The sequence below is a fragment of the Chinchilla lanigera genome, unplaced genomic scaffold (genome assembly GCF_000276665.1).
Source record: "Chinchilla lanigera isolate Chin_1 unplaced genomic scaffold, ChiLan1.0 scaffold00123, whole genome shotgun sequence".
NCBI classification, from domain to species: domain Eukaryota; kingdom Metazoa; phylum Chordata; class Mammalia; order Rodentia; family Chinchillidae; genus Chinchilla; species Chinchilla lanigera.
The window spans coordinates 542090-553578 of NW_004955524.1; the positions used below are offsets into that span (position 1 = coordinate 542090).

The 11489-nt window shown below is 40.6% G+C and overlaps 1 protein-coding gene across 1 annotated transcript in view; it reads left to right on the forward strand.

Moving 5' to 3' along the window:
- Positions 1-1941: 1941 nt before the first annotated feature.
- Positions 1942-11489, forward strand: part of LOC102023518 (vomeronasal type-2 receptor 116-like) — a 15648-nt gene continuing 6100 nt past the window's right edge. Inside the window, exons 1-6 of the mRNA XM_013507186.1 lie at positions 1942-1964; positions 6708-6996; positions 7342-8148; positions 8739-8966; positions 9310-9433; positions 11206-11485. Of these exons, the coding sequence (XP_013362640.1) occupies positions 1942-1964; positions 6708-6996; positions 7342-8148; positions 8739-8966; positions 9310-9433; positions 11206-11485 (1751 nt within the window). The remainder of the gene's footprint in view (positions 1965-6707; positions 6997-7341; positions 8149-8738; positions 8967-9309; positions 9434-11205; positions 11486-11489) is intronic.

Consider the following 11489-nt stretch of genomic DNA (forward strand, 5'->3'; position numbering starts at 1 on the left):
ATGAGAAACCACTTTGAAGATATCAATATGTAATACAACAAGCATTGTTAATTCCCTACCACTCTGTTTGTAACTCTGTACTGTCTGTACTGATCCTTTGCTATTTTGTAAAATGTTGTCTGTCTGTTAGTATTTTCCTCCTTTTATTTCTAAAATTTAAAAAAAAATGTAAACACCATAATTTCAAACAGGATAACATTCGCCTAGTACCATGCTTCACACTTCAACATACAGTCTGAATTGGCACAATTACATTTCTATCAGCAGCCTGACATCAATTAGAAAATGTGGCTTGCATATGGGAAGTCACGAACTCATGTCGAGTCTCAGTCATATTTCACAAATGTTTGTGTTTGTAGTGGGTGTGACTTGCAACATTCACATGAATAGCCATGGAGGTTCGGGGCTGGGGATTTAGCTCAGCGGCAAAGCGCCTGCCTGACAAGTGCAAGGTTGTGAGTTCGGTTCCCGGTACCAGAGGGAAAAAAAAAAAAAAATAGACATGGAGGTTCTTTTAAAATACCTTTAATTGTATTTTTATTTAACAAATAATTTCAATATATTATTGCACAATCATGCACTTAATGTAAAATTACTATTGAGGTATTATACATTACATGTTATTTCCTAAATTTTTTTATAGTTCTTTGGAGATTTTTAGTTGCATTCAATTTATATTATTTACTAGCTTCTTTTCAAATGCTAATGAAGACTGCATCCCAGCATCATCTAAATCGAAAAAGATATTTTCTGTACAATTATAAAATTTTGTTTTTAAAATCTGGGTTTACAAAATTACTCATAGTAATTAAGTTCTGCTACAACTTGAAAGTTTTACCTATTACACATGTGTCACATTTTAAGACAAAACTGATGCACCAATATACAGTAGACTCCATCTTAACACTGGGATCCACTTTCTGTGCTGAACAAAAATTGTTACAAATGCAAAATGACAAGTATTCCACCACTTTAATATCATGCAGTATAATTTTCCCATGCAGGAAATTCTATTTCCTTTGCGTCCCTCTTATTCATTATTTTGAGTGGCAAGAGATTGTTGCTTTGCTTGAGGATGATCAAACAAAAGATTTCTCACTCACAATATTTACTCATAAACCTTTATTAATTGCCAAACTCAGGGGTTAGGAGTAGAAACAGACAATCACAACATATTCATCCATGAATTTAAGATATTGGAAAGCACTAAGGAATTGGGAAAAGGACCAAACAGGGTGCACGAGGCTGCTACTCCTTATCCAGGCCTGTGGATTGCAGAACGCATGCATGCTCCTGTCTGAGCACAGGCTTTACCACCATTGCCATGAACACCTGACACTGAACTTCTAGTTTCTAGCAACATCCCGAATGGCCAAGCATAAGCTGAGACACAACGTGCCCAAGAAAAGATGGCCTGGGATGTTGCTGTGAGTGGGCTTGGATGAAAGCACGGTGCCTCTAGGGGGAGAGAATGGTGTTCAGATATAATTGCAACTTGATTTTTTTCACCTGAACCCCAGACCTCAGCCCAGAGCTCAGGAGGGAAATGGTGGTAAATTTCTCCTGGGTCATTTTGGAGGATTGGCTGAAAGGAGTCAAGGGCATAAGTGTGAGCACCTGAGTCAAAAACAACACACACACACACACACACACACACACACACACACACACACACACACACACACACACGCAATTTACCTGGCTGAACCTGCAGGTTTCCTCCTCACACAGACTTAAATCTTTGCCCACACGTTGAAGATGTCCCCATTGATTGCTGTATTCTTTCTCCTGCAGCGTGCTCTCCTAGTGTGTAATTTTGAAAATGAACCCTGCCTTCACAGAAGGAGCACAAGTGTCCACAAGGATGGAGACGTGCTGATTGGGGGACTCTTCTCCCTTTTTAATTATTTCTATAGTGGGGGTTTCTTTTTTCTGCAGCCCATGAAGGACGTCTTCATTGTACCGTAAGTATCCACCTCTGTATTCATTTCCTTTTGGATTACCAGGATGAATAATTCGTAAGGATCTGTAAATGAGTAAATCCGTGTGGTCCATACTCCTGCCCTGTCCTTCCCACCTACGGATGCACAGCCATGGTCATAAAGTATTTTGAATTTCTATGCTTCCTCACTTTTTGAAAGTGGGAAGATGTTTTTATTTTCCTAGCCTCCTGCTTTCAGGCTTGGAAGCTGATGAAGACACCGGTCTACCTCGTTTCAGGGTGCATGGGCTTCCTCCCCACCGAGCCGCCACTGCATAGCGCATGAAGTGATGCTCCTTAGAAACGTAATCCAAGACATTGTTTGGAATTCAGTGCCAAGCAGCTACAGCAACATATCCCCTTCATACAATCCAGGGTCTTCTAGTGTTCTTAAAATAATTTGTGCCAGCCAGGTGTGGTGGTACACATCTATAATGCCAGCACTCGGGAGGCTGAAGCAGGAGGATTGCCATGAGTTTGAAGCTAGCCTGGGCTGCGTGGTGAGTGCAGGCTAGCCTGAGCCACATAGCAAAACCATGTCTCAAAAAAAATAATGTGTACCATTCCTCATATCACTATTATCACTTATATACTTATACCACTCCTTATATCATTGTCAAAGAGAACTCTACCATAGGTATTCAGTTATTTTCAAATACTGTGTATGTCAGCACTTGTACCTTATATGCTCCATGACTCTTGGGCCTGCAAGCCAGGGCAGAAGAGAGGAATAATTCATCTCTGAGGTTTTTACCCTCCAATTTGATTTTCCTTCACTGGGGCATGTGTACATTCTGTGTTTTCAGTATCATCACAACCGTTCTGTAGCCAAATGCATACAGTGCACTTTGCAAAGTGTCAGGATTCCAGAGGATGACTTGTGCCCCATGAGCAGAGGGGCTGTCACTGAGCAGGGACTGATTGGCTTTCATAAGATGCTGAAGGCACAGGTGCTCCCGTGGCAGCTGCCCATGTTCGGAACCAGGGATGACAGAGTAAGAGATCTGGGCTTATTTCTTCCTTAGACTGCAGCTGTCCTTACCTCATATTTCTTATAGTGTCCAGATGCATCAGTACATTTTTGTGCCTGGACATTTTCCCCATGTTTACATAGTTTTGCAACAAGGTCTTGTTACACTGCCTAGCATACCAGCAATATCCTGAGCTTATGTATTCCCTCTACCTCAGCCTCCAGAGCAACTGGCAGTATAAGCATATATCATCATACATGGCATGTGTTTTCTTCTTTATATAATTTCCTGTGTTACCTGCTGTCATTACTTATATATTTAATTTATGTTCTTAGATTCCAGTAGATGCTCTCGAGTGTTGTTTCTGAGTCAGTGACTAATTACCAGGATGTTTTGGTGGCTGACTCAGAGTAGTTTATTGTGAATCTCCTGAACTGTGCTTAGAAATGCTCACTGCACTTATTGGAAACTTCCAGGATTTTATTTAACCAGGGCATAACAATTATCATCGGGATAGCTGCAGTGGGGCTTCACACTGGGAAAGGAACTCTGCAGCACATTCTTTAAGCTGCATGGGCCAATGGAACATGAAAAGAAATTTTGGAAAAGAAAAATATTTACATATATAAAGTGACCATATTACAGCTGATTGTACACAAGTTGTTTAGTTGCTAAGATTTTTCTCTGTTTTTAAGTTAGACAGTTTGAGACTTGTCAATAATAGTCACATGTTTGACACCTAAATATTTCATTAATGTATGTTACAATTGTTCCCCATTCTTATACACATTTTAAAATAGAGAAAACTTGTTTTCACAAGTGGGTTTAGCTCTGTGTCAGACAAGGATGTTAAAATCTTTAACTTATGATAATACATTATGACATGTAATATTTTAATCATGAATCAACTTTATCTTCTTTAATACTCTGCCTGCAGATATGTACCAAAAAAACAAGCTACTGCCACAAGACTGGATATTCCTCAGCTTTTCAGTTTTAAATAAAGCAGATGTTACAAGTCCACAGTCTGATATCTTACCCATTGAGTCCCCAACATTACATGAAGATGTTAATATCTTGTCACAAAGTTTGTATTAACTAATTATAATTTAATATTTTTCATGATAGTTAGAAAGAAACAAAGAAAGAAAGAAAGAAAGAAAGAAAAAGGAAATGTATGCTCCACTTATAACAGTATAGAAGGTCAAACTAGGACAAAGAAAAATTAAGCAGGAGTTTACATATTATAATATTTTAAGATATTCATAAACTAAAGTAGACAAGAGAGAAATGGATTTTCTGTGGATGATAATGAGGAGCAGGAAGATGTGTAGGAAGATCAAGAAAGAGAAGAAGACAGCACAAATGGGAGAATGTGTGCCTCCTACTGAGGAATTTCAGCAACAGCATCTCAAAGAAATCATAACTCTGCACACTAACATCTTAAAATTAACAAGTCTAACTGAGTAGGTACATACAGGCATCTATAGCTGACAGTGAAGAAGGCACGTTCTGGGCTCCGGCGATCAGAGGGCACTTGTCGTGCATGTCGGGCCCAGGGTTTGGTCTTCACTACTTTGCACACAACAAGAACACACGCTTTTATCGTGCACACAGGGAGCATTAGCAAGATATGAACATGAACTATGCAGTTGACAAAGAATCAACACATGACAACTAAAATTAATACAAAGAAATATAGACTTGTATTCTTTTCTTTATTTTAAAGAATAAATGACAACAAAGCAGTAGGGGGATACACCGAATTACAGACAAAGTGGTAGGACATTATCAATGGTTATTTTACCTATTGGTATCTTCAAGATAGTTTCTCAGGAAAACAAATAGACAAATAATAGTGAGTTACAGACAGAAATGGCAGGAAATTATCAGTGGTTGTTGTACTATACCCTGGTTTCTCCAAAGTGGTCTCTAGGGAAAACAAATAGAGCTATACATGAGTGATCAATCAAATAATCATTGACTATTCTCAATGGTTGTTGTTGCAAACATATAGTAGCAAAAGTACATTCATTTACGAAATAGCATAGGAACAGTACAAACATTACAGAGTTATGGGCAGATTGGTGGGAAATCATCAATGGCTGCTGCAATACATGTTGGCGTCCTCAAAGTGGTTTACTCAGGAAATCAAAGATATGCAAGAAAGATCCAACAAGTAGTTACAGCCCAAGGGTTGCAAAAAATAGCGGGTTATCTCCTCATCAGTGACTCCCCTCACTGAGGTGTGAAGGCTGGAAGGAAGGCCAGAGCTGAAAAGAAGGACCGAGAGACCAGCACCAATGTCCAGCAGCGGGCCGTCCACTTTCCTCTATAGTCATGATTTCACGGGGCTCCTCCTTCTCCATGAAGGCAGTTCTACAGAATCTGAATATTGGGCCCCCATGTAATCCATGAAGTCCCAGTGCAGACCTCTCCGGAGCTCCACTTGCTCCTCCACTGCAACCCGCACAGTTAGGGGGAGAATGGCCTCCAGGGGGTCTCCCCAGGTGTTTCACAAGGTCCTCCTGGTCTCCAGCTCCCGAATGGCTCCCGTGTCCTCAGTCAGCTCGACCTCTGAGTCGTCGGGCGTCGGTATTCCCCTGTTCTCCGAGTCCTTGTTTAGACTTCTATTCTTGAAGAAGCTTCAAAAATCAAAAAAATAAAAATGTAAGAAGTCGCTAACTGGAAACTCTGTATTCAAAATTGTAGGACAGGTCGTGATAATAGTAGTATTTTGGGTAAGTGCTGTAGATGACAGTTTTTAATTGATTTTTTTCATTGATTTTTTATGTTTTTAACGTTTAAAAGATTAATAAAAAATTTGAGGAACTGTTGTTGAGTTTTGTAGAATCCTAAGAGTTTCCAATTTTCCAAGGCTTCATGCTTCTCTCACATATCCCTGGATTTTCATAAAGCTTTCTCTTTATGCTCAGAAGTTGACATAATCTTCATAGTTTTTGCTGGTGGATGTAAACTTTGATGCAGCAGATATAATTTAATTTCAATCCTTCTGCTACACCATAAGGTTCCATAAATATTATGTTTCTTTGTTTCTTACAGATATTTCATTTATTATATTCTTTCTCTTCACTGATATTTCCAAATTCAATACATCATTGTTATAAAATGAAGTGCTTACTGAGTGCAATTATTTTAGTTCTTGATACCAAAGAACCTTACAAAGCCCAATTGTGTATCATCTCTCCATATTTTAAAATTTCCTCCATATATATGGAAATTGGTGAAATCCTTCCAGATACAATGGTGTGTTATTCGTCTAACTGTAGTCTCTAAGACTTCTTTCAAAGACAGAATTAATTTCTTGGTTGTTTAACCTTACTTAGGATATTATCTTAATTCAGTTTGCTGTATAAAAATATACTGCAAACTGGGTGTCAGAAATGATATTCATTTACTTTTAACCATTATGGTTCAGACAGCAAAAGGAGCATTTGCTTCCTAGTTTATTAGTGACATTCTTGCCAGTGTGTCCCCACATAGCAGAACAATGAAGTAATTGTAACTGAACTCTGTAAGGACACTAATCTCATTCCTGAAAAACCCCCCTTCAAGGCTTCACTGAGTCCAGAGTAATTCCTTAAAGCAATACTTCGAATGCTGTCATTTGTATGGCTAGGTTCTTAGCAAACGAATACGGGAGAGGAAGTGAGCATTCAGCTCATAAACGGTACTGCACGGACTGGAAGATAATCGCAGATTCTTTTCCATAAGGACCTGTGCTCTCTTTGCAGGCACACGCTCAACAGCTACCAGAATTTCCTGGCCTTTGTTTTCGCCGTAGAAGAGATCAACAAGAATCCTCACCTTTTACCCAACGTGTCTCTGGGCTACGAGTTCCATAATTTCCTGTACAGTCATTGGAAAACACTGGAGAGTTCCCTCACTCTGCTCACAGGACAGAATGGAACCCTTAACTACAGCTGCCGGAGAAAGAGCACGGCCGTAGCAGCGCTCACAGAAACATCCTGGGCAGCTTCCTCTCAAGTGAGCACGCTGCTGGAGCTCTACAGATTTCCGCAGGTGAGGGCGGGCGAGCCGGGGAACAGGAGCGCGCCTCGGGCTCAGGGTGGAGGGAGGCTGGTCTGTGCACCTTCCGAAATGTGCCGTCCCCGACGTGCACAGACTCGGCGGGCTACTCGCAGTTTGTCTGCAGCAAAGCGAGTGGGGAGAAGCAGACAAAAACGTTTCCAAGACATGCTTGTCTGGAAGTTATTTTCAGAAAGCCTTTAGAGAGTGAAATAATTAGAAACACTAGAAAAACAGGTACGTCTTTTAACCCCTTCTGGCTATTAGCGCCCTCCACGCCTGAGAAAGTGCTTTCTGTCATCACACTTCCTGTGTGCCTTAAATTCCCTTTTCCTTTAGGTGACCTTTGGCTCCTTTGATCCTGCGCTGAGAGACAGTGGCCAGTTCCCTTCTCTGTACCAGGCGGCCCCCAAGGACACGTCCCTGGCCCTCGGCATGGCCTCCTTGATGCTTCAGTTCCGCTGGACCTGGGTGGGCCTCATCATCACAGAAGGCCACAGAGGTTTTCGGTTCCTCTCAGATGTGAGAGCAGAGATGGACAGGAGCAGAGTCTGTGTAGCATTTGTGAAAGTGGTCTCAAGTGCTTTCACATCGTATTTCTTCAGACCAAAGCAGCATGATATCATAACCAGGGAAACGTCACCAGCGAACGTGGTTATCATCTATTATGATACAGAGGGCCTCAATGACATAAACTACCTTATAGGGCAAAGTTTAGTGACATGGAAGGTCTGGGTCACAAACTCACAGTGGCGTGCAGACGTGGGTGGAAGAAATTTCATTCTTGACTTGTTCCACGGGACCCTCATATTTTCAAACCACCACGAGGAGATTTCTGGTTTCAAAACTTTTGTCCAAGCAGTGAGCCCTTTCAAGTACCCAGAAGACACTTACCTCACTATGTACTGGTTCCAGAATTTCCGCTGCTCCTTCTCTGACCTGGACTGTGCGCTGCAGGACTGTGCCCCCAATGCCTCCCTGGCACGGCTGCCTGTGAACCGTTTTGATCCGGAGATGAGTGACGAGAGCTACAACACGTACAACGCCGTGTACGCGGTGGCCCACGCCCTCCACGAGATGCTTCTACAGCAAGCGCAAGGGCCGCCGATAGGAAGTGGGGAGTCCTCCGTGTTTTCCCCGTGGCGGGTGAGGTGTCCTCTGATGCCATGTAGCGTTCGGGTGCCCTTCTTCCGTATTACACCTGTTCCTCACTGGGGAAGCTTAGAGCACTTGACCCACAAGTAGAGCCTTACTAACATGCTCATTGTTAAGGAGATGAACCTTGAGCTGTGTATAAATGGTTATTCCTCAAGGAGCCCTTAGAAAAGAGGAAGCTGATATGGGAAAAGATCATTGCCTTTCTTGAGGAGGTCAGTGTCTTGCCTAGGTGATACATTTACTGTAAAAATCTGAATGTTCTCCATGGAGTTCTTAAAGAACAGAAAACTATGTAGTCCTTCATGAGTGTAAATGGTGCTAAGCACTACCATGAAACATAAATTTTGGGCTGGAGATATAGCTCAGCGGTACAAGCGCTTGCCTGGCAAGTGCAAGGTCCTGAGTTCAATTCCTGGTACCAAAAAGAGAGAGAGAGAGAGAGAGAGAGAGAGAGAGAGAGAGAGAGAGAGAGAGAGAGAGAGAGAGAGAGAGAGAGAGTCCTCGTCAAGTAAGAGCATTCCTTAATTCACATTTCTCTTAGTCATGGGTGCCATTCCTCATAGGATGTGTTCTTTTAGCTGCACCTCTTCCTGAGGAACATTCAATTTAACAGTCCTGCTGGAGAGCCGATGAATTTGGATGATGATAAGAAACCAGACGCAGTGTATGACATTCTCAACTTTTGGAATTTTCCAGATGGCCTTAGACTTAAGATCAAATTAGGAACATTTACCCCACATGGTCCACACAGCCAGCAATTATCTTTATCTGTTGAAATGATCGAATGGGTCACAGGAATTCCAGAGGTATGTTGGACATAATCATAATGCTCACTATTAACCAATAATAACCAAAACATTATTATAGGCTCTATGTCTCCAGTTTTTTTACATGACATGGGCAATTATGGCAAATAAACAACATAATTCTTAATTTAAAAATGTTATTATTTACCAGTATTCCAATGTAATAAAAAGCAAGACATCCATTTCACCACATTTGATAAATATTTGTATATTTCTTGTTAAATGTGACATATATGTATGTAATTTTATTTGTGCATGTATATAAATTGTCCTTTAAGTTCTAGGAGCTATTCATCAGATTCCCAGAATTTACCAGTGTTATACACATATATTTTTTCATTAGGTTCCCAAATCTGTATGCAGTGAGAGTTGTAATCCTGGATTTAGGAAAACTCCTCAAGAGGGAAAGGCTGCCTGCTGTTTTGACTGCACCCCTTGCCCAGAGAATGAGATCGCCAATGCCACAGGTGAGAGCTTACTTTACGGACAGATTCTGCAACTTTCCTTTATATTCACCCCATCCATCCAGGAAATGGAATATAATCTTGCAGATGATAACACTGACAAAATTCTTTCTTCATTCAATTGGTAATCTATTTTTTTCTACTCAGTACTATTACCCCCTAAAATACAGTCTCTGTCTCTTGAATAACATGATTTATCTTTTTTAATTTAATCTTTTTCTATTTTAATTTCTTTTTTATACTTCATTCTTTTAAGCAGAACCACATTTTCACCTGGCAGCCCTCAGACTTGTGATCCTCCTATCTCAACAGACTGAGTGGCTGAGATTACAGTTTGCAACACTCTTTCTGCCTATTTTGATTCATTTTTTTTCAACTCACTGAAAGCATTATTTGCTCAAAGAAACACCTTTCTTCTATTCCACATTTTCTTTATGCCATCTTCATCATGAAGTTTCACAAAAAGTATCACTAAACAGTAGGAATCTGCACTATGTGAAGGTACATTTGGATTGCACTGACACAAGGCTCTAGCACATTCTTAATTTTCTGGTGCCTAGTACTGTTCTTGACACAAAGCTGATGCTCAGAGAGATTGTGTTTGGTTTGAGAGAAAGGTGTCTTTGCTTGACAACAAGCTTGCCCTAGTACAGTAGAACATTACTAAGATTTTATACCTTCACTCCCAGAGTTCATACAACAGTAGGGGAAATAACATACATTATTAATTACAGTTTGTGGCGCAGAGCTTCAGAATGATATGCATCCACACGAGGGGATTTTATAAGTGATGATGCCTACATTTTGGGTAGCGTGTTAGAGACATTTTCGCAGATGCCGTAGCATTAGTATTTTTTATGTTTAGATCTAAAATGTCTTCCAGATGGCCTGGGATATAGCTCAGTGGCACAAGTTCCTGCTTGGCAAGTGTGAGGTCCTGAGTTTGATTCCTGGTATCCAAAAAAAAAAGAAAAGAAAATATCTTGCAAATTTTTCATGTGTGTCAAAGGTCATTGAATCACAGGAGTGTGATACTCATCAGTGAGCTTATCTACTGATGAATCCCTAATTAAATGTGCAATTAGCATATATAAAGTACTAATATATCCCCATGCCTGAGTCTATCTATGAACACGATTTATATATATATATATAGAGAGAGAGAGAGAGAGAGAGAGAGAAGAATATACATTATATGTATTTCCCTGGAATGTAGCAAATTATATTGTTTTTTCAATAAGAGATTATTCATTGAATAATGTATGAGGGAGACATTCCAGAGGCTTGATTTAAATAGATAGGTCTTTCATTGCTTTGCAAAGACAAAAAAATGACTTTATGGATGTTAAAGTTAAGAGAATATAATACACTATTTACACACCATACAGAAATAGAAAGCATTAATTGGGAGATTTTGTCTATATAACATAACTTTCTTTGCTGTCTAAAAACCACAAAAAAACTTGGCCATAGTGGTGACCCCTCACCTTAGCACTCTGAGGGCTGAGGGAAGGGAGCGGAAGCTCGAGCACAGCCTGTGTATTAGTGAGACATTATTTCAAAATTGTAAAAGGGCAAGGAACACAGGTCAGTAACACACCCTAAACTCAATCCCCAGTACTAAAAAAGGAGAAGAGGAAAATTAAAATTAAGAAAACAGAGACACAAAAAAAAGGTCAGTTTGGGTAAAGAAACATTATGAGCTTCTGTGAGTGAGTCAGTGAGTAAGACAGAGAGAACAAAGTTGAACTAACGACAATTTAAATTTCTGTTAGACATGGAGCAGTGTGTGGAGTGTCCAGACCATCAGTACGCCAACACTCAGAGAAACCACTGCCTCCAAAAGTCTGTGACTTTCCTGGATTATCAAGCTCCCATGGGAAAGGCCCTGGCTGGAACAGCCTTGAGCTTCACTGTCCTCACAGCTGCTGTTCTTGGGCTCTTTGTGAAGCACCAACACACTCCCATCGTCAAGGCCAACAACCGGGCTCTCAGCTACACCCTGCTCATCTCCCTCACCTGCTGCTTCCTCTGCTCCTTGCTCTTCATTGGCCGGCCC